The sequence below is a fragment of the Prosopis cineraria genome, unplaced genomic scaffold, assembly GCF_029017545.1.
Source record: "Prosopis cineraria cultivar Desert tree isolate PC_DT_omini unplaced genomic scaffold, ASM2901754v1 PC6, whole genome shotgun sequence".
Lineage (NCBI taxonomy): Eukaryota > Viridiplantae > Streptophyta > Magnoliopsida > Fabales > Fabaceae > Prosopis > Prosopis cineraria.
The window spans coordinates 6,793,933-6,818,277 of record NW_026555337.1 but is presented as its reverse complement, the minus strand read 5'-3'; the positions used below and the strand labels follow the sequence as shown (position 1 = coordinate 6,818,277).

General features: G+C 30.3%; 1 protein-coding gene across 6 annotated transcripts; it reads right to left on the bottom strand.

The window, feature by feature from the left end:
• Window positions 1-484: 484 nt before the first annotated feature.
• On the bottom strand, window positions 485-4,591 carry LOC129313356 (protein LIGHT-DEPENDENT SHORT HYPOCOTYLS 10). Of its 6 annotated transcripts, none has more exons than XM_054956365.1 (2): window positions 3,821-4,591; window positions 485-842 (listed from the first exon to the last, which is right to left on the bottom strand). In XM_054956365.1, the coding sequence occupies exon 1, from the start codon at window positions 4,390-4,392 to the stop codon at window positions 3,865-3,867; it is 528 nt and encodes a 175-aa protein (XP_054812340.1). In that variant the 5' UTR covers window positions 4,393-4,591; the 3' UTR covers window positions 485-842; window positions 3,821-3,864. The 6 variants fall into 6 exon arrangements, with proteins under 6 accessions (XP_054812340.1, XP_054812343.1, XP_054812344.1 ...); XM_054956368.1 differs by having other exon boundaries at window positions 485-829; XM_054956369.1 differs by having other exon boundaries at window positions 485-820.
• Between the last annotated feature and the right edge of the window lie 19,754 nt (window positions 4,592-24,345).

Sequence of the window (24,345 nt, the reverse complement as noted above, 5' to 3'; positions counted from 1 at the left end):
ATAGATTGATTTTAAAGCAAATTGGTGCCGTCTAAAACACCTTTTGAAACGCGCGCGCGCATACACACTTTTGATGTTTTAAATAACCTGGAGGTTATACATACATGCATATTCTAGCTAGATATTCAAGTTCTTCCTAATCGATCATATGATGACACCAGGGAACACACATCATAAGGCTTCACATATCTGTCTAATGCTTAACAGATTTTCAGCTCTCTTAATTCCTCGTTTTCATTATTGTTCACACATGTATAGCCACAAACCTCGGAAAATTGTCTCCTGTCTTTGTAACTTCTATAATTAAAAATGACACCTGCCATGGGTCTGTCTTTTCTGGATTTTCTCACAGGTAAGGACAACAAGCAGAACAGGGAGAAAAAAAAAGGTACATATTAAATGTTCATTGTAGAGAGAGAGAGAGAGAGAGAGAGAGAGAGGAAGCGATGGGAAATAATTGATAATTAACTAGCAGATGCAAAAAGAAGCAAATTAAAATTATGTTATATATGTATATATGTAATGTATATAATGAAAATGAAGGGGTGGATTACAAGAAATTGATTAACACTCAAATGATAAGGGGCACATATAACAAGTGATGAAGAAGAAATAATAATGAGATAGAGTTTGGTTCTGCAAGGAGCTTAAAAATTAATTCCCAAGTATAACACAGACTTTCAAGCGTGGCATGCCATGCCATGCATCCATGTGTGAAACAGCTAGAGAGAGAGAGAGAGATCATAAAGACAGCTTCCCAATAGATTCATTGCGCCTTGCAAGCAAATCGATGAGCAACTCATTCCAGTTTCATTATAATCTGATACACCTACCAATTCATCCTGTCAGAATAATTATAAGCACCGATCACTTCTCTGTCTAATTATTAAATGAGGCCAACTATCATCAGTCCATGCTCGTACGCTTAACATTATACTATATATATGCTTCACGCACACATGTTAGCCTATAATTCCCAGCAGGCATTGTATGCCACCGAGTAAATATCGTATCCAGGAAACTTATTATTAAGTACGTGTTTGGTTGTTGAGTCTAGCTAGCTAGGAATTGGTGCATTTCTTCTGCATCTAAAGTGCTACTCTTGATATGAAAGAATAACAAGGGAATAATAGGGATTGCTTGAGTAGAGTTTGAGTAAATTAAGAAGGAACTCTTAATCAATAAATTTAACAAGTAAATTTCATTATTTTTTTCCAGTCGAGTTTCCGGGGAAATGTTAGAAGAACCATGGTGCCAAAGTACAGCAATATATCTAATAATTAATTATCTTCAACTAAGCAACGAAAGTGCATAATTAATCATGTTTACATGCATTGTTTCAGGTGATCAATTCTTTCAAAGTTTGAATAGATTTCTCGGACGAAGGCCAATCTTATAAGGTATATATGAATAAATTTGAAAGAACATGGGTGGTTCATGCGCGAGCACCCTTAAAGAACTAGCATGTATATATGAAAAGTCTTGTCATTTTACTTCACCAAGATCAAATCTGAAATATATGAAGAATATATATGTACACTAGACTTTGACTTAGTAAATAGAGATAGATTAGTAAAGCTATAAGCGTCTATCCTGATCGTAATAAAACAAAGCTATGTTAAAGACCATACAAGAGCAGGGAATTTAACCCCTAGGATTACGTTATTTAAGAAAGAATTTTCTAGCACCCAAGTGATAAAAAGAAAATAAAACATCTTCCTGTAGCTATATATGATGAGCACTCTATACTAATTAAACAGTTGGGCACTACTTCAGGTTTTTAAAAGTGTGTAAAGGAAGGGCCAAAACAAGAGGGAGGAAAAAAAAAGAGGCTTCCGTGGGGGGAGGAGGGGAGAGGCAGGCATGAAGCATGCATGTTTAAACCCAAATGACAGATTAAGCATCTTTGAGATAAGGGAACAAAAGAGAATGTGATATACTTTAAACTATTTCAGATTCCCAGCACAAAAACTGCTGAGTAAAAAAGTGTGTGCGTGGTACTTTGGTTCTCGAATACAAACAAAGCAAAAACCCTAAATAGGGCCTCCGGCCCTCAGCTAACCGACAGTACTGATGTAATATTCCCTTATTGATATTTCCTATAAACTACACATGATTTTTGTATCCATATTATTATTATGTTAAGCTTTTGCACCACACAAGTGTTGTACGTTGCTCAATAATCCAGACACACACACGTATATTTATGTACAAGTTTTGACAGCTTCATTGATCAGTAGACTAAATCACTTCAGACAAATTAAACCACCATTAAATCCATCAACTTGATTTAATATTCAACACACACACACACACACAAGAACGAGTCTCATATATATATATATATATATATTCCAACTGGTATTTGAAGTTCTATATATAGCCGACAAGATCATGTGAGATGATGGGAAGCACAAGGCTCAAGCATTTGCCTAACCAAACATCAGTTTGATTTCCCCTCAAATTTTTATGTATTGATTAATATTGTACTTATAATTATTATAATCACACCCTTGAAAATAAATGGCACTTTCATGAAGAGAATAAAACTACTGTGTCCCACAGAATCAGATGTTAGACGACACGCAAAATCTAATTGAAGGTACAAGCAGGGTGAAATATAAAGAAGCACAGTGGAGAAAAAGGAACACAAATTTCAAAATACACGAAAGATTGCTGTAAGTGGGACATGATAGCTAAGATTTGAGAGTGGGAATAGTTAAGGTTATTTTGAGAGTAAGAATAGTTAACGTTAAGGTTAACTGATTAACAAGGCCTCTAATATTTAATTAGCATCATCAGGTTTCTCTCCAACATCCTTCCGAAAGATTCCATTCAATCATGACTTTGTTAGTATAAAATGGTGACTTTGGAAAACCCTCGCAAAAAGCATGCATTTTTAACAATTTTATATTTGGTAACATGATTTTTAAGAAACCTCAAACCTTAATTAATCAAGTGCTTTCAATGATTTGTTTATTTTGATGCTGAGTCACTTGAGAAAGTGTAAGATATGCTACTTAATTATTCATGGGACAAAAAATCTGCAGAATCTTAGAAAGGCCAAATTAGGGGAAAGTGTTCGATGGCGAATATTTAATTGATATACTGCCACAAATCAGTGCTTTTCTGCACAATCAGTAGTGCCTATCTATTAATTAGTGCCAATTACATCTTATGCTTTAATTCTGACAACTATTAGCTTAACGGCACAAAGTGATCACAAGTGGAATTTTTGTTTTTCTCAGTACATCAGCTATATATATTTGCTTCCCCTTTTTCATTTTTGACTACCAATGCAACACACCTGCTTTATAATCAACTAAAAATTGTCACTAACTTCAATTTCATTCCTTGTGATTTAGTTATATATCTCTTATTGTTAATTAATAAAGCCAAAAATCAATAAAACGTAACATCTAAAATCAACTAGTCTTTCATGAAACAAACAATATAATACAACTAATCATCCAAGTATAAACACAGTACAGCCAAACATTAAATTATAAACATATAACAGAAGAGTTCTTGAAACATTCAAGGGTTCTCTCATCAATTTAGTTCTCAGACAACTAGTACAATCTGACAGCAAGTTTCCTTTTGAAAAAAAATCATCCATCGATGTGATCTTTTCAGTGAACTGAATTCAGTTGATATATAGTTATTAAGAGAAGTGATCGAGAGACCGAATTAAAGAGATAATCATCAAATCATGAATCAAGAAAATCATATATAGTTAAGAGAAGTGATCGAGAGACTGAATTAAAGAGATAATCATCAAATCATCAATCAAGACAAAAGCGAAAAACTAAGTAATTACCATACTTAAGGAAGCTGAATCATCAAAGGGGATGGAGGAATCAATCAATTAGAGAAGTGCAAGGTAGAAGAAGATTCATGATCAGTAGTCCCCTTGGTTTGATTTGTAGCAGAAACAGTCTTCTTCTTCTTCTTGTAAGGGATGCCTCTAGCCTTAGCCTGACACTCTCTGACCTCTCTAAGGTACACCCTTATGGAGCCACTAGCAAAAGGGTTGGTCTCAGGGGTACCACCATTTTCCTCATAGGCAGCCCTGAGCCTGCCTATGAGAGCATCCAGGCTACCCCAGGCTTGCCGGAGAGGGCATGTGCACGGTGCCGGCGGCTCTGGCTGGCCATAGAACATGCAACCTTGGAGGTGAACCTTAGTCTTGCCGAACTGGTCCAGATAGCGAAGGAAGTCCAACACATGGTTGCAATTGCACTGAGATAAAGCCACTGGAGGCCTCTGGTTCTTGAGGTACTGCCCGAATGTGTTCCAATCCCTTCTCTTTTGGGACTCATAGCGGCTCAGTGTAGGGCTCGAGGAAGAAGACGATCCTTCTGCTGTTAAATCCATGCCACTACTAGACATGTTAGTTCTTGGGGGTATCACTGATATGCGAATAATGAAGTAAGATCGATCAGGAAGATTTGTTTGTCACTGTTTGTTTGTAGAGAGGTGAAAGGTGAAAGGAATAGGAGAGTGGGGAAGAGGAGGAGGAGGAGGAGGAGGAGAAAGAGTGAGGAAGACGGAGATCACTGCGTCACTGGGCTAGCTAACACTGAGTAGACATGAGATGGGCCACGTCAGTTGCTTTCTCTTCATCTTTTTTCTTATATACTTCTTTAATGGCATTTTCATTATTATTAAGTATTCCTCAGTATCAAAATATAAGCACATTTTAATCACTGACGGTTTAACAAAATTGCTTAAACATATATAATTATGTTTTAAATTGAAAATTTTAGACTAAATTACTCTCATAATTAATGAAACAAAATTGTTTCGTGAAAATAAATTTTGATTTTATATGAGGAGTAATGTTTTTTGAAAAAATATCATTAATATTTTTTGAATTTTGTAATTTTATTTATAAAAAAAACAATGAAATATGTGACAGTTTCTCATATAATATAATTAAAAAAAGGTCTCCCACCTCCCTCTTCCTCTTGTAGGAGTACAATTATTGCTGTTTGCCCTTAAATTGTAAACATGTTTTTGGGATAATCAAAAGCATGTTTGCTCATTTTTAGTTTAGGCACTTCTATTATAAATCAAGGATTCAAGTCCAAATTTGCTCTCGAAGTATCATGCCAAGGGTGTCTAGCATTTTTAACTAATGAAAGGGTCAATGTTTTCCCCAATTTTTAAAAGAGAGCAATGTGTCCAATTTTGATAGACTCAAACAGTTCACTTTTAGTTGACTTGACTATACGTATGTGGCATACCACATGGACATCTACCTCTTTTTTTTTTTTTTTTAACTTTGTTGGCGATGCCTATAGGGCTGTGTGAAGGAGTTTTGAGACCTAAGGCAAATTCTTTACCAGGCATGATGTATTACTCCTTTCAATTTTTACTGTAGGACATTTTCTAAAAAAGTTCTTTAGTCCTTAATATAAGATACATGGAAGATCACTTATTATCATTTTTTAATTTTATCTCTATTATAAATTTAATTTTATGGCTCATCGTATATAGTGCATATCTCCATTCTTATTTTTAATAGGGTAAAGTTGAAATTCTTTTTTTTTCTAAGACATATTAAATGAGTTAATTGCCATTCCTTGGTTTCAGTGAAGTTGTTGAAAGCACCTAATGAGGACCGATGGAAGTATTATTTATATCTATCTTCATATCACTTTTATTAATGACTTGTTATATAGAATATAAGGAAGTAATACATTCTAAATGTAAATATATAATTAACATTAATGCTTAACGAAAAAATAATAATAGTCATAAAGGGTATAAGTGACCATTTTCTGAGGCTTATGGCAACCGCTTTAATTGCCTAAGGGCACACCGGCCTTGAATGCCTGTGTGGCATCCAAAGTAAGAAGCTCTTGCTAAAGTGAAAAAATTTAGTTTAGTGAAGAAGAACTTAAAATGCATATCTAAGGTTCGCTCCTTTAGATGCTTCAAGTCAGATACTTTAATCCTTCTTCGAATCCGGTGCCTTTGATAATTTCTCTTCCACACCCTTCTCTCTTTATCTATGAAACAACCCCATCTCCTCCTCCATTACTAATTTTAGCAAGTGGAGCTCTGATTATATTGAAGGGTATTTCAACTATTTCTTGGCTTTGCTTTATCTCTTTAATGCAATATCTCCCCCCTCTCTCATGTCGGTCGATCTCGGCTTTCATTGTCTTTTGGGTTAATTAAGTTCAAGAAATCGGCTTCTTCTAGGGAAAGTTACCCGAAAGGAATTGAAATTGGGTCTGGTAAGAACAAGAATAGCCCCAATTTAAAGGGTAAATTTTGCAATGGAACTGACAAATCAAAGGGCTTCTTTGACAGAGAGGGTTCTCGTAGAAGCTATTCAAGAACTAAGAATTGTTGGATTCTTGGTGATCTTCTCGTTACTTCATAATTTGAAAATGACGAAAAAAGAAGAGATGCTCAATGGGATAAAATTTTGTGTAGACACGTTGCACGGTGTGCAGGGTGCTTTGCTTTCTAAAGGTAGAAGCCCTTCTAACCTCCTCTTCCTCATCGGTGGTGGTGCTTCCTTCATTTTCATCTCATCTTTAATGTAATATTAGCTTAGATTTTTTAGGTTGTTTGAGATATCAATGTTAAGCCACTAAAGTTTGTAAGATCAAATTTGTTGAAGCTATTTTTTATTGTTGGGTTTGGCTGTTCTGATTTTTAAGGGATCTATCATTTTTAAATCTACTCCGCTGTAAATCTCCAAGTTGGAGCTTGAGATGACTCTTTCAGCTACGGCAGTGGTAATGATGATCCTCGCTTGGTCTAAATCTAGACTCAAATAAGAAGTTTTTTTATGATATAAATCTATGTTTTAACCAAAGGAAAAAGTGACGTGGCAAATAGCTCAGCTTTATCATGTTAAAATAATTTCTCCCATAATCAATAGTTTGAATCTATCAAAATTGGGCAACATTGCCCCTTTTGTTAATTAAGGATGTTGGATGCCCCAGCGTGATACTTTGAGGATAAATATTTCCCTTTATTGAGTTCTTATTTGAATATCACAACTAATCAAGATTCTTTCCCATCAATTATGCGGACTTGAAATTTTTTTTTTGACAAACTCTCACTACAAAAAAAAATTGTTTAGAGATGCACTATAATCCATCTCTAACTAGTGAAAAATCCTTTTTTAAATAAGTAGAGATGAATTTAAAGACGAATATAGTAGTATTTTAAAAAGTTGCATCGTTAAATAATTAGAGATGAATTTTTAAGCTATCGTTGATTAGAGATGAATTTATTTTATCTTAAAATAAAAAATGTCGTCTCTAATTTTCATGAAAAATCTATTGCTATAAAATACTCCAAAAATGATAGAGATGAAATAAAATAATATCTAAATCTGTCGTTAAAAAATAAAAATTAAATTTCTTAGGTCTCTACTGCTATGTCAGTGCCACATCACTTGACACCTCACCAACCATGTGAGCATCTCCACGTGCCAACTCATATGCCCATGTGTAGGTCAACTAATGTCATGTCACATATCATGTCACCACCTCATGCCATGTCAACCGCCACCACCTGCCACATCACATATTTATTATAAAATATATCAAAGCTAAGATTTTATCCCCTCACCTCCTACTTTTCAAGCCTTAGGTCATCCTTCTTTGCCAGTTGAATTGAAATACACTTACAGATATTCTACAAAAAATTAAATATATGTTACTTAACTACATTCACATATATAAAATAATATATTATTAAAAATATATGCACATATTTATTTTATTTTTCAATTGTTAATGTGATAAAATTATTTATATGACTATTTATATTATATTTTTGACAAAATGTTATTTTATTAAGAAAATGAACTTAAAATGAAACACATTTTTAATATTAAAATATTATTTTTAAATGAAAATAATTAAGTATATAATTTTTTTATTTAAAAATATATATCATTTGAGTTTATATTAAATCTTTTTTAATTTTCTTTTCTCCATATTATTCTCAAAAATTAATAAATAAATAATTATCTTTTAATATTCTCCTAAAATGGTTAAATATTTTCCATTATTTTCTGACAAATAAATTTTATCTGTAATTTTTCAATTAATTTTTAAAATTTTTTAAAAAAATAATTATGACCATATAATTTTTTTAATTGTCATTTTGAAACTTTTTTAATTTTTTAATGAATTCTAATAAATTTTGAATACAATTAGATATTTAATTTAAACATATTCATATAATTTTTTTTATTTAAAAATTATTTTTTATCAAATTTAAAATTTAAAATCTTATAAATATGTTATATATATATAATATATATATATATTAATACATACTTCCTTTTATCATAAATTAGATATTATTTTATTTATATAATTTTAAGTTATACTATATAATCAATAAAATAATTTATTTTCTTATATACTCCAAAAAAATTATTTTCTCCTTCCTATGCTGAAAATGAACATTAGCATAAAATGATACTTTGCATTAAATAATTGATTCTAGTTGTATAAATTTATTTATAGTCATTTTAAATGTATTTTTATTAATTCTTCTTAATATTCAATTTCATAGATATTTTGAAGTTTTAATTTTATTTTCTTATTTTAATGTGTTGTTATAAAATATTGTTAGCGACTTCTTTCAAAAGAACTTTATTATTTGTCTTTATTTTGAATTAGAGACACATTGAGAAGTAAAAATAATTTCATCTCTAATATATTTATTTCAATCATCTCTAATTTCATCTCTAAATTAATAAAATAAAATTATGAAATTTTAAAGAAATATAGAGAGAGAATTAGAGATGGTTAAATTTTTGTCTTTAAATTTATAAAAAAATATGTCTCAACTTCAGTCTCTAAATTTAAAAAAATATAATTAATATTAAAGATAGATTTGAAAATGACTAGTTTAGGGATAAAATTTATTTGTCTGTAAACTTGTCTCTAACATTTTAATTTTTAAAAATTAAATTTTTAATGAATAATGACAGAAGTCGAGATGGATTTTGTGATTCATTTTTTAGAGACATATATAAATCATCTCTAATATGTATCTATATTTTACAATATTTTTTAAAATTAAATCCGTCTTTAAAAATATAACTAGTTTTTAGTTTTATCTCTATTAGAGACAATAATTAGGCTGTCTTTAATTTTTATCTCTATTTTAATATTTTTTTGTACTGTCTCCATCTTTCTCCTTATGTTCTCTATAATTTTATATATTTGACAAAAATGTATATTTAGTCTTTTAATTTTACATTAATTTTATTTTGATCTTTTATAAAGCATCTACTCAATCTTTTAATTTCATTCTAACATTGTGAGTTTTCTTAACAAAATTGTTGAGATTGAACTTTTAAATGTTGAGGAAATGCGATCTTTTATTCCGTCTTTATTACTTCAATCCATGTGAAGCCAACGTAGCCACCGAAATAAAGAGGCAATTATCTTATATAAAGAGTTTCTTTGATTTATATCATTGCGGATTTTTAGGTGAACTTTCCCAATCTCTTCAATCTTTTGTTTCTCAAATAATTCTTCCCCACAACATATATTGATGGAACGAAGTCTCCTTCAGTGTGGAGTATCAAACAAGTTAATTTCAATAAATATTAGTGCAAATTACCATGAGTGTCAGAAGCAAAAATCTATATATAACTGACGGCCATGTACAAATATAACAAAAAGAATCAAACCTTTACTTTACCTTTGAACTTTTTTTTAGGCTTTTGACACCTTCCTTAAACTTTGGACAACAAACATATGGATGTGACTCCATTTTCAAACGAGGATAAAACGATCAACAGCAGTACTGGTTTTCTAAGTCGAGATTTGGATCGTTCATCATGTTTTTGTCGACTTCTCACTCTAAGGACTCTCGGTGGTTTGGCAGAATTAAGTTTATATAAAAGGACAGGTTTAGGGAGACGTGGAATCCAATTTAACATATGTATTATTTTAATATATATATATATATATATAATATGACCTATGAATAATTGTGATTTGTGATTGTTGAAATTTATGAACACCACCACAAATGGGAAACCTTAGTGGCTGTCATGGATGTGGTTGGCAATTCATTTAGATATATTTGTCACCTCAAAACGATACGGCGACCATTATTGTTCAGGATTAGCTCGGTTAGTTTGGGCTAATTAATGAATATTTTCTTGATGATTAATATGATAATAATTACTCCCTCCATTAAAATATATATGACATTTTAACTAAATTATAACTCCAAATGAATTAATTAATTATTTTTAAATTAATGCTATCTTTCATGTTTGTCTTTATTTAATAAGATGTCTCACTTAAAAGTAAAAGATTAAGTGATTATTCATTAAGGATATTTTTTTTAAAAAAAGTTATTAATTACACCTTGAAAAATTAAAATTCCTTATATTTTTTAACATTCAATCTAAAAAAATTCCTTGTAATTTTAAAGGGCCCTGGGTAATTCAAAATTTTAGGATATCACTTAATCTAAATTATGCATAAATAAATTAATGTACATTTTTTTCATAAAAGTTGTGTTTTTGGAAATATTATTAGGAGTACTGTACATGGTTCTATACACCCAGTGACGTATTACTCGAGTACTGCAGCAAACGTATGCGTTTTTAATTGTACGTGTAGAACTGTAAGCCTACACACATAGCTTGTATCAACGTTGTACTCGGCTTCTCTTCTTTTCTACATAGGACATTAATTGTCTGTGCCATTGTTATTAATATTGTCATCAAATAGCCAGAGGGTTTACAAGCTGTTGCTGGGGGTTAAATTTAATATTGGTGTTAAATACTCTTATTACACGGACTTATTGATTACTTTACATATATTAATGTAGTTAAAACTATAAGCGCCGAGCCTAGCTATCTTGAGTTTTAAGCTTAAATACGTAGCTATGTCAAATTCTCGTTAAAAAAAGAGTTTGTTGCCCTCAAGATGTGTAATTTATTTAAAATATTTTATAAACTAAGACCTAGAGGTATAAATTAAATAAGACGGGAGAGAATAAGATGCAAGGCTTTTTGGAGACAAGGGATGAAATGAAGATATAAATGTTGAATGCTAAGAGGAGGTAAGGAGATGCAAAAGCGGATCGAGTCTTGACATTTGGGGTCCTTCGTTGGTTGTCCTTATCAAAGGCACAGGAGTGCCAGAATGTGGACACAGTCTCTAGAATGTACCCAATAGATAGATAGATAGTACATGGGTATCAATTCACACACACACACACTCTCTCGTCTCACTCTCTCTCTCCTACCATACCCCCCGCGCTAGCGCATTATTATCACCCACAAAAACTTTCTCAGAAACTTTCTGTTTTAGACTTGGTTGAGTGCCTTCCTCTTCAAATTAGTGTCCTCGTTTGTTTGTACTGTGTATGTATCAAAATATATATATATATATATATAGTATGATGCGCGTGCACACATCCATACATACATATATAACACCCATTGCCATAAAACCTAAATCCTGACTTAAATGTTAAACATTGATCGTTAATTTGGTTGACTTAGAAATAAATTTAAGTCAAATTATAACAATGTTAGTCGTTAAAGTAATTAAATCGTAGCATTTTATCCTTGACCATTATATAATTTATTATTTCAATGGCAATTTTACTTGCTATGACAGAGAATTTATGTAGGTAAGAGATACAAAATATATTAGATTTAATATTTTTATTTTATAAGAATGTTCTTAGAATTTAATTTGAATAAATTAATCTTTTAAACTAGTTTAGAATATTTTCATTTAATTATTATGATTTATAGAATATTTTACTTTTAATATTTTATTTATAAAGTTAGGTTAAGGCTTGTAAATATTGCCTTAATGCATTTGCTTTTGTACGTCTTTTTGGAATAAATAAAAACTGATATTAATTTGCTCTTCTTTGAATTTCTTTTTCTTCTATATCTACCCTCTTTCTCTTATCTTTTCCCCTTCTTCCGTCCCCTCATTCTGCATCAATATGACATTGGGTGCTCCTAAAAATTAGTTCAAGGGACCTTAAACCCCCCTATTCCTATTTTAGAGTAACTTTCTATTCAATGTGAGTATTAAAATGTGTACTAATTGATGATACTTATTTTTAATGTCACTGATTTTGACATTACATATTCTAATTTAATTGGATCTCTGTCTCATGGGTTTGATTATTTCTAACATTAAGCCGAACATGTACTAAATTTATAGATTATTACCACTCTAAAGAAAATGAACATGATATATAAACATACCCAACTTGATCGATGTTTCTCTTCAGATTTATCATCTAAACTGTTACTGACATTAACATAGCGTTTTAACGTGCTGACAATGTGATTACCAACTTGAAGCAATTGGCTATATATCGACATCATTAATGTACTTCATCACTGGTATATTCAATTTATATATTATTATATATATTGAAATATATATGAAAAAAAAAAAAAGATGTACTTTTAATAATTGATGGACGATACAATTCGTATTATATGCTTGGTATAGAACACATGTGCCCATATCTAATAATCTATCTGTAACTATATATCTCATAAATTGAAATTTGTAAGTAGTCAAATGGATTATAAATAATGTCAACTTCGCTTGTCTCTAGCGCCATGCCCATGTCAATTCCCTTGGTCACTTAAAAAAAAAAATGAGTTTTTTTTTGTTTGTATGAGTTTGGAAATATGGCATACCGCATACGATTCATAACATGTAAATATTGTTTGTTGAAATGTATGTGTTTGTGTATTCAATTCTCTTTAATTTTTACATGCATAAGGCATAACACATTAATTTCAGTTTTTTTAAAAAAAAATTCTCTTTTTTTCTTCTAACTGCTCCAAGTAAGTCACATTTTCTTTTAATTTATTATCTAACTTGTACATCATATAAAAATATAATTCAAAATACTTTGTGAAATTGTTGTATATCCTCTCCCAGGCCACAAAATATATGATGTTTTCTTTAAGCCCTTCTAAATATACAAGATATTAGGTAGGTTATATATATATATATATATATATTGGTCAATTATCCTACTTAATTTATTATGCTTTACTCAAAAGTAATTAATAAAAATATTTTGAACAAATCAAATATTATATTATTCTACTCAAAATGCGATTGGAAAGATGTAAGAAATTTTAGAAAATCAATACTTTGACCATTTTTTAAAACGAGTAAATTAATTAACAATAATTTGTATTATGATTTAGAATGAGTATAATAGGATATAAACATACACGCGAGTATCTGTCATCCAAGCCACAGAAATAATTGGTCCGCCTATTGGCTGCCGCGTTCAAAATTAAGGGCGGGGCATGGGCATCTATAAGCAGCGACATGAGTAGGGTTCTAATCCTCGCACATTTTTTTTTCAAAAAAAAAAATTTACCTTTTCTGGAAAATTATGAATTTTTTTTTAAAAAGTAAACTTAACCTAACACGGTTGGGCTCGTACAAAGAGTCCATCTTGATTGCGAGGAGCTAGGGGGTCCACCATGTTTGGCTTGTCACCCATCGCTCTCAAATGAAAATTAAGATCATCACCCTCTTGCCTAAGACTCATTAATTAAATACTCAAGCTTATTGTATCTACCTACCAATTATTAATTTTACTATATAGTATATACTCAAGCTTATTTTGGTCAAATTTACGTATATATACATCTCTATTACATAAGTAAAATTCATAGAAAACTCACCATTCGAATCATGCCATTTTTTTGCATGTGGTTTCTTTTATGTATCTATTTGTATTGAGACATTTGGAAACATAAAAAAAATTGTCTACAGGAATGTTGAGAGGACGTAATTTTTTTGTGTAATTTCATCAATGCAAAAGCAAACCCTGCCTTGGAAATTAGTTTATATATATAAATCAAAGTATCTATAAATGAAGCAAAATCACCTTCATTTAATAAATACTCCCCTCTGTCCTAGTTTACAAGACCTTTTTTAATAAAATTATGTCTACTAATATGGTTCATTGAATACACTTTATAATTTTTTAAAATAAAATATAAATTTTTAAAAATATTCTTTATTTAATATAGTTTTATTTGTAAATACTACATTCGGACCATAATATAAATTATTTTTTTGAAATTTTTCTTAGTCCAAAATATATATAGGACATTAGCTATATTTTAATTATTTTTTTTAATTATACCCTTATTTTATTGAGTAATTAATTAGGATATTTTAAAAAAGTCAAATGTTATATTTATTACACTCAAGAGCATGATTGAAAAGATGTACATGAAAACTTTTACAAAACCCGATTTGAACTAACTTTTTTTAAAAAATATAAATTAGTTAACAATAATTCATGTTGTAATTCAGAGGGACTATTAATTAGAGAGACAAATATAATAAGGAGGTAAGGGTAATATTGAACCAAGTATAATTATTAATGAAGCTTTATTTTGTCAGAGTGCCTTATATTTTGAGACAATTATAATCACTTCCAAAGTGTCTTATGAACTAGGATGGAAGGAATATAATGCAAAGTTAATTAACTTCATCCTTATTAAGAAATTTACTTAAATCCTTAAAATTGTAAAAAAAATAAACTTCCAATTTTACTCTTCTTTCTAATAAATTACTATCAACTTGTAACAATAAATTTTGGCCAAAAAAAGGGAAATTGACAATCAAGGACCCTATGAGACCATTAATTACAATTGGCAATCCTTACTTGAAATTAAAAACATTTACGAGTTTACAAAATTACCTCCGATATATGAAATTACTATATTATGAGTTAGAAATATTATTAATCTCAATTAGAAAAATCGAGATTCCCACTTAGAAATGGTAATTAAAAATAGTCTCAACTTATAATAGTAATTTCAATAGTTTCAACCCATAACACTTGAGATCTGATTTTTTCAATTGAAATTAACGATAATCCTAAGCTTTAGTAATTTTAGTAGCATTTTTTCTTAATTTTCTAAGTGGTTTCTTGTATAGTGATGAGAATAAAAATTTACAAGTGATTGGCTTCAAATTCAAAAGTGATTTTGATAAATTTTCAAGTGAACAATAGTATATTCACAATTACCTTTCGAAAATTTATAATTGAATTTTAGTTTCAAATTGAGAAGTAAATTATTCTCAATTGTGGATCCTGATTTTCCTAACTAAAATAATAATAATCCCAAATCATATAGCAATTTCAATAGTGTCTTTTCTACATTTACTTGAGGGCAATTTTTATAAACTCATGTATGTTTTAATTTTAAATAAGAACTATGGTATATTATTTAGATTCAATAATTTAAGATCCCTAATTAATGATCTTATTGGATCTTTAATTATCATTTTCCTAAAAAATTTAACAAATAAAAAATAAATAGGGAAAATTATTCAAAAAGACTCTACTGCAATGCAAATTTATTTACCCATAAGGACTTAGGAAACTTTTTCCTTTCTTGACAATATGTTTGAAGGTAAAAAGATTAAATTACCTCTAAGAAAATCTTCCTTTCTCTCTTGAAAATTCTCTCATTCTCTTGTGAGAGCTTCCCTAACCCTTGGTAAGCATTTTCCTTAATGGTATCTCCCTGACAAATGCTAAGGAGAGGGAGTTGGCATGCAAATTGATATTTTGGTGAGTAATGTCTGCATAAGCAATTGGGAGCAAATAGAGAGATTAGGGTTCGTTGGCTCTCAAATTTAAGCTTTCAAGTTGGTGATTTTTCTTATTCCTATTGATTTAAGCTTTCAAGTTTGTTTTGTCTTGGTAAGCATTTTCCTTAATGGTGTCTCCCTGACAAATGCTAAGGAGAGGGAGTTGGCATGCAAATTGATATTTTGGTGAGTAATGTCATGCATAAGCAATTTGGAGCAAATAGAGAGATTAGGGTTCGTTGGCTCTCAAATTTAAGCTTTCAAGTTTGGTTATTTTTCTTATTCCTATTGATTTAAGCTTTCACGTTTGTTTTGCTCTTGAAAATCTATCCCAAAAGCCAAGTTTTCAACAAACAATTTGGATCTAGATTAGTACGAGAAAGAGCATCGACAAACATTAAGTAAAAGGTATGGTTTCCACTGAATAAAGTGGTGAACATTCATGGATTCTATTTTAAAAGGCATGGCTTAAATTTTCTTGATAATGCTTCTTCTGAGATCTCTGATACACTAATTCTTGGAGATCCCTTTCCTTTATCAGTTTGACAGTTTATGTTTTTCAGGGAAGTTAGATTATGTGATGGATTAACTAAGAACTTCTGTCCTTCTATGATAGAAGATACTCTCTATTCAATTAGTTTGTATAAGAAAGTAAGCCTATTTCATTTAGCATTAGGCTGGTGAGAGGTGGAACATGCGTTGGCAAACTTGCCCTATTAAACTATTAATTTCATTTGTAGTTTTGTAAAAAATGTCTCAAATTGTGTAATGCTTTTAGTTTGAATTTTTCTCTCTTCACATCAATTTAATTCTATCTGCCACGTTCAAGTTGTTGGGAATCTTTCAGTTATTTATCATCAAACAGATTGGATTGCAATTAGAGCATCCATCTAAAGCCATATGATGATAGAGCGACAAACCAAAAAGGCCTTAGTAAAGTTAAAGGATTAATGTGCAGTTTTACCTTAAACTTGTATTCAATGACTAATTTTTCCTCTATACTGATAAGTGAGGCAATCTTACCCTTAAACTATTTTTTTAGGAGCAAAAAACCCCTTCTATAAAGTGTCCAGCGCTCTTTAAAAAATAATTTAGGGGTGAAATTGCCTCACTTATTAGTATAGGGATAAAATTGCTCTTTGAGAAAAAGTTTAGGAGTAAAAATATACCTTAATCCAAAGCTAAAATAAAATATACCTTAATCTAAAGCCAAAATAGCAATGATAGCACCTATATCACCTGAAGAACTGAAAGAAGATTCTATATTTTTTTATCGTAACATAGTTTATGTTGTTAAGAGAGGTAAGAACATGTTGTTTTGGGTTGTGTTATTTATCAATTGGAATGCTAATTGACTTGTTTAATTGTAGAAGAGAGACCATTTATAATTTTATATTTTAATGAAATGAAGTTGGATTTTATTCAATTTTTTGGTGTTCAGTTATTGTTCTTTATGCTTTAAGTTGGTATAGCTTTATATATAACAATATCCCTTGGTGTTTTCAGAATAACCCTTTGTGTTTTTAGAATATCCTTTGGTGTTTTCATGAAGAATAAGCAAAATTTTAGAATATTTATTTGCATTGTCAAAATATTCATAGGTGTTTTCATGAAAAATGAATAAATTTTCAAAATAACCATTTGCTTTTCATAATATCCTTTGGTATTTTTATGAAAAATGAGCAAATTTTGAGAATATCCATTCCCATTTTCAATATATATATATATATATATCTATGCGTTTTCATGAAAAATGAACTAATATTTAGATATTTTGAAAACTTAATCATATTTTAAAAAAAAACTATAGCTCCTTCCTTTATTTATAATCATGATATTCTAAAAACAAATGTCATATGTGCGATGCACGGGTGTATAGGACATTAAGGATGTGTAACTAGTTTTTCCTTATATGCAAAAATCTTCAACAAAATGTAATTATGTTTCACGAATGAGAAACTAACCATGTATATGTAACAGATCTCTTTTTATGCAATAGACTCTTTTTATGTGCAAAACTCTTTCTTATATGCAACTAATCATCGTTATATGAAATGCATCTTTTTTAAAGGTCCATTTTGTTATGGGTGCATATGACATCAAGCATATGCAACTAGTCTTCCTGTATATGCAAGAATTTTCAACGAAATGTAAACATCTTTCACGAATGAGAAATTGACCACACATATGCAACATGTCTTCCTTTAATGCAATTGCCTCTATGCATATGTAGAATTCTTCCAGAAATGCATGTAATTTGCTATGAAGTACAATCCCTTTCCCATGTAATTTGCTATGAAAGGTATACCTAGTAAAGACACATTTTCAGGATTTGCTAAACTCATATCCTAAAAAACCAGTACGAGATTTTAGTTATTTGAATAGTAGAGGTAGAATTCCAATTATGTAAGGAACTACTCTTTGCTTCTAATCTCAACCACCAAAAACCACCTTACCCATGTTATGATTTTTGTCCATAAATTGCATGCATTATCGCCTGGGTCTTACTATCGCCTTGGTATCGCATGATTAATTCTCAAGTCATCAAGAAGTTAAAAAGCCAATGCTACCAGTTCTTCCTCTTCTTTATTTGTTTGCTCCGCCGCCCGCGGAAGCCCTTGGTTGAACTTTTTATTTTATTTTCAAATCTGATTTGTTAGGGGCACTTTGGTCTTTTAACAACACTATAATGATGTCACAGAAGGACCTCATTTATCAAAGCTCTCCAACTCCCTTTTAACAATTAATTTGCCCGTGAAGTTTTTTTTGGATAATTTTCCCAAATAAATACTCTGAAATTGAAATTCTAGACTGTGAACAAAGCCGGAGTACTCAGGACTCTGATGAAAGGCGGATTAGGTAAAGGCGCATGTGAAGGAATTTTGGCGTGAGCTAAAACGTGACTTTTTTATGTGCCAAAATAAAAATGGAACACGGAAGAACTGTCTTTGTGATATACAAGTCATGGAGTCACTTCCACGAAGATGACAACCGACCAATCTCGGGGGACCCACCCTCCAAGATTATATAGAATTATAGATGCCCAATGCCCAAGACCAAGACTCTCATAAATTAACATTTTCTTCATTCTTCGTTCATTCTCATAATTAAATTAGCTTAAATTTTATCAATTTGGTCCTAATTTTTCAAATTTGGACGGCTCACCGCCCGTGTTCTCTTCCCCCGACAAAACGCCTTTCCAGAACAAGCTCCTCCTAATTAAATGCCGACAAGATGCCTCTGTATATATATTTCAATTAATTATTTGGTTCAAGGTGTGCCAAGTTTAATAATGTAATCCCACTTTCTTCTTTCCTTACTTCTCGTCAATTCTAGATGGGGAATTTAATTTCCATGTTGTTTTTATTCATCATCTTTCTTTTATTCCCTTTCTTTAATTTTAAGTTAAATGGGGTTTTTATATGCTCCCTCTGTTAAAAAATATAAGATATTTTTTAAAAAGTTAAATGTTAAAAAATGTAAGGTATTATTAATCTTTTGAAGTATTATTATTACCTTTTTTTAAATACCCCGATTGATAGTGACTTTATATTTATTACAGGGTATTTAATAGGAATAAATATAAAAAGACATGGTTAGTTTGAAAGTAGGTAACTACTTTATTGAAGTGAGATTTAATTAAAAATATTTTTTATTTTTGAACGGATACTGTGACATCATTTTAATGAAAAAGGCCTTTAAAAGCGGGTTAATGTTAATATACATTCTACCTTTGACCCAAAAAAAAAATGTAATATATATTCTAGGGATAATATATAAAGTTGATTTATTAATGAATGGAGCGCGTATATGTATGTGATATAGTATTTAATGTCCAGTACTATTGTGTTTGAATAATAGAGTACTGTCATCAAACTTTTAAAACATAATATTATATTTTTTTGCATTCATATGTATTTAAATATTTTTTATTTAAAAAATCATGATAATTCCCTCAACTAAAATTAAAGCGTGGCATAATAATAGCCATGTTTCTTTTAAAGATGAAAAAAATACATCGTGAGAGGAGGTGGATGGACTAGGTTTTTGACTATATATATATATATATATTTTAGATTCGATTGCTCAAATTTCACGTGCAGAACCCCGTATTTTAACTATAAAGCACCCCAAACTTTATCAATTATTCCCTCCATTTAAAAATATAATGTATTTTTTGAGGAGTTGAATGTTTAAAAATATAATACATTTTTAGTCTTTTGAAATGTAATTATTTTTTTAAAATTTTCTTATTAATAAATAACTTTATATTTATTATAGGGTGATTAATAACAATAGATATATAAAAAAATAAAATTAATTTAAAAGTAAGTAATTACATTATTAAAAAATAAGATTTTATTAAAAATATTTAATATTTTTTAACGATAGGAGTGTTAATTAACCACTTTAAAGGATATCGAACCTCGATCTGACGTTGGATCAAAATTTCATGCTGCTGAGAGGTACTGTTTCAAGTTTGAAATTTGGCGTTTTCTTTTCATTTCCTGTATATATTACCTAAAGAAATGAGAAGACCAAGAAATTAACACACGTGAGTGTGCGTGTGCAAATGTATTATTGTATATAATCAAGCATGAAAAAAAGTACTACTAATTTCCCAGGGACTCACTAATCCTAGCTACTAGGTCTAGCATTTAAGGGTAGGATCAAAGTTTGTTATGAAAGTTCAATTTCCCCCCCTATTTCAGCACTCAAAAGTATCAAATGGTAATTCAACGTCACTATTCCCTCCCCTGATCTCCCCCCCCCCCTCTCTCTCTTCCCTTGAAATACAGACAAACCTAAAAAGCATGGTAAGCATATGCCACCAATAATTGACTGCTTGGAAATTAAAGGAAGTCCTCAGAAGAGTCAGAGATCACTTGCTTTTCTCTTGAATATCTTTAATTAGACTTTTAATTATGGATTTCTTTATATCCTTGATCACTATATATTGTTCTTTCTTTAATCATCACAGCATGACGAGTGTACAGTTGTTCGGTAAATAAAACATCGAGATGTTCCAATCTTGTATTTTTTTCAACTTGATCAGGCATATATCACATTTTCTATTTCTCTCTAACTAGTTATTTTGTGTCTAATACTGTTGAAAAAAAATCCAAATCTCTATATGTTTATTTAATAATTAAATTTCACTATTTATAATACATGTGGAAATGACAAATAATATCAAGAAATTCTTGAAAAAAATTATATTATTAGTAATATTGAAAAACTAAGCATTTCCAGGGGGAACTAAGGAGTTGTCATAATATTGATAAAAAATAAAGAATTGAATGGATACAATTTTTATCCTCCTGTTCAATTTTCCTAATAACATCAGGTTAAAAAAAAGCTAGTACTTTTAGGGTTGAAGAACGAACTATTTTGAGCCCAACCTGATGGCATAAAAAGCGATTGCTTTCGGTTGAGTTTGATTTTCGTATACGCAGCAGAAATATGTTGAAATTGTCATTTGAATTATATTCTCTTTTTGATTGGTCTTGGCTAATGATTCCTTCTTTTTTATTTACAGATATATAATGCATGAACTTCCCTCCCCAGTACTCGTGCAGTCGTGCTTAATTATGGCTCTTATCGGACATGCTCGATCTCAATAATGGTCATCTCAAAGAGATGAGAATGAACGTGCACCTTGTCGGTCATTACGCGCCAATTATGTCTCCAAACTCTGTCCCCCACCCCTCTTTTATCAGAAAAGTTTTTAGCTGCATGCATAGTGCTATTTGTGAATATTGATCCGCGTCACATCTCTCAAACATGTATTCAGGTGTAATGTAATGTAATCGATCGACCTTTCTTGAAGACATCTCTTGACGTTAGTCTTTTGTTTTGCCCTTACATTATGCTACAATATCGAACATATCTAGCTGATGTGAGTGCCGCTGAAAGAGGATCCAATGCACATGCTATTAAATGCACTCACTAATTATATATATCACTGATCCATTAATTATAGAGCTTGAGTTATCTTTATGTATTCTCATTTTGAAATAGACGAGAATTAATTAATTAAGGGACAACTCTTGACAGTATTTTATTTCTGTTCAAAGTAATGTTTCATATTACTGTTGTCCTGTGTGGATTTATTCATGTTTCATAGGCAAATATCAATACTAGCTATTCGAGCAGCTACAAAGCTATTAAAAGGTAAATTAAAGGATATATAGAATCATGAGGTGAGACCAAACCAAGTAATTTCAGGTATCATTTGGAATAATGGGTTTGTATTAAAATTTTAAATTTAATTTCAAATTTTACATTTAAAATTCTTTATTTGAGTGGTTTAAAAAATTTCAAATAAAGAAAATATATGAAATGAGATTCGAAACAAAAATAGAAAATTGAGAATGATGAATTTATTCTTTTTTTTAATCAAAAAGATATAAGAGAGATAAGAAAAGATATAAGAATTATAGAGGTATCAACATGACAGATCTACATGGAGGCAAGAAGTGGTCCTTTCCCCCTTCCAAATTTTTTCTCAAAAAAGGTTTTTTTATAAAAAAAATTTAAAATTCATTTTACCCTCGCCCTGGCCGGTTATTCACACAGCTTTCATTTTGGCCCCCCATATGTGGAGTTCTAGATATGTCTTAGGTATTTCAATAGTGAAAAATTTAAAGAAAACAAGATGTTTAAAATGATTAGAATTTCAAATAATTAGAATATATTAGAAATGAATGAATTTGAAAATATAAATGAATCATAAAAGGAAATGGATTTGGATTTGAATTAAATCTAAATTCATAAATTTTTGTGTATCTAAATGAGGAATTTGGATCAAATTCAAATCAAATTCTCATTAATTCAAACATACCGTAAGATATTTTTATACATATGATGAACAAGTCTCCTTTATTTTCATATGCACAGCCAAAAGCAAAGAAGAATATTGTTCACTCTTCTTCATTTGAACCTATCTATTTGAGATAAAACCTATTATTACAGTTGGCATGCTCAAGTCACCCTTTGATCTTTAGTTAATAATTACCATTTGAAGATTCAAGAGTATTTGTTGCTGATAATTAAATTAAAGTTATTACATGTAAAATGGAATATATTTTTTATTAGTTTTGTTGTATTAAAACATTATTTACTGCCTCTGCAAGTGCAGATATATAATTGAATTCCCAGTACGTCATTTTGCAGCAATGCTTCTATATGTACACAAATATGGTACCATCAAGTTGCCTAAAAACATGGAAACTGTCTGTACAAGCATCCAGCATACAAGAAGTGGACTTAAACTGACATAGAGAATCTCCAATTTTACTCACATAATTACTTTAGAGAGAGGCAAAAAATATTGTGATTCTTAGAAATCAATCCCTCAATCTCCCTGCTGGTTCTCTACTGGGTAATTAATTACAGATCCTGTATGTCATTTTTCTAGTTTTCTGTTTGTCAAGAGATTGTTGCATCATTATGGTGTGTACCAAATCGCCTTATCATCCTCTTTTACATATATAGTTACTTTATTTACACTTAATGTGTTTGGTAAACTTAATTTCCTCCAATGGATTATTTCTGGATATAACAACTTTCCATAGATTCCACAGTTCTGGTAAGACTTCAGGGAAGAAGCAAGCTTATGATATTTAATTATTGGCTAGCAAGTTACCACTAACTTAATGTTATATATAGCTTATTAATTGTCTTGTTATATAACCATTAACTTGCCATCCTCAGTTTCACAATTTGACGAATCCAAGCAGAATATTATATTGCACGAGGAGAATAGATAGCGATGAGTACATCATATAACTCAGTTTCCATTCTACGTAGTGATCCACAATCCCCCTCCCCAAAATGGTTGTATGAATATATTCTTCTATTGAAGTTGACCAAAATCAATTTAAAATTTGATACATACTGTTCATTGCCACGCACAAAGTCTTGATATTTAACTGTTGCTCTTTCCCACAATGTACTGTTCATCACTTTAATGGGCATTTGGAAGGCGTAAAGATACCTTTCTATTGGGGGCAAAGCTTGAAACTATTAGGCTATGAGTCCTTTCACTGTTCTCTAAGTTGTTCCTTTTTCAAATCAATGTCATGTCCACACAAATTTATAATTTCCTTTCATTGATAATCTCATTTCCTTTGCTTCCTGCTTGTTAGGGGAGAGAGATGGGAGGTCTAGCTAGAGAGGCAAATTTTAAGACTAGAGCTTAATATTATATTATTGGTTTTAAGAAACTCCTGAAGTGTATGTATAATATGTTCTTGAAGGAATTTATTAAAATAAGGTTATAATTAATCATATAATTGCTCTCTATATCCAATTATATTTAATTTTCACATGAGGAATGAGGTAAATGTAGTTTTTAATTAACATGTGAAAATTTCAAATACTTCAACAATTTTTAAATCAAAATAACATTTTATTTTAAAAACATGTGAGTTGAATCAAATAAATATCTCTATTATTGCTATCGACATGTCTTATTTTATTATGCATATAAAAAGTTGTGACTTATCAATCAATCATTATCTGAATAATTTAGAGCAACCATCTTCTGAGAATTATTGGTCTCTGTTGTTCACCACTAATTAATATCATGACTAAATTTTTATGATGTTCTTTAACTCCATGATGAATGCTGACAATACAATTCTATCAGAAATGCGTACTAAACACGCTAAATTTATCAGAGAGAGTAATGATCGGCGTCGTA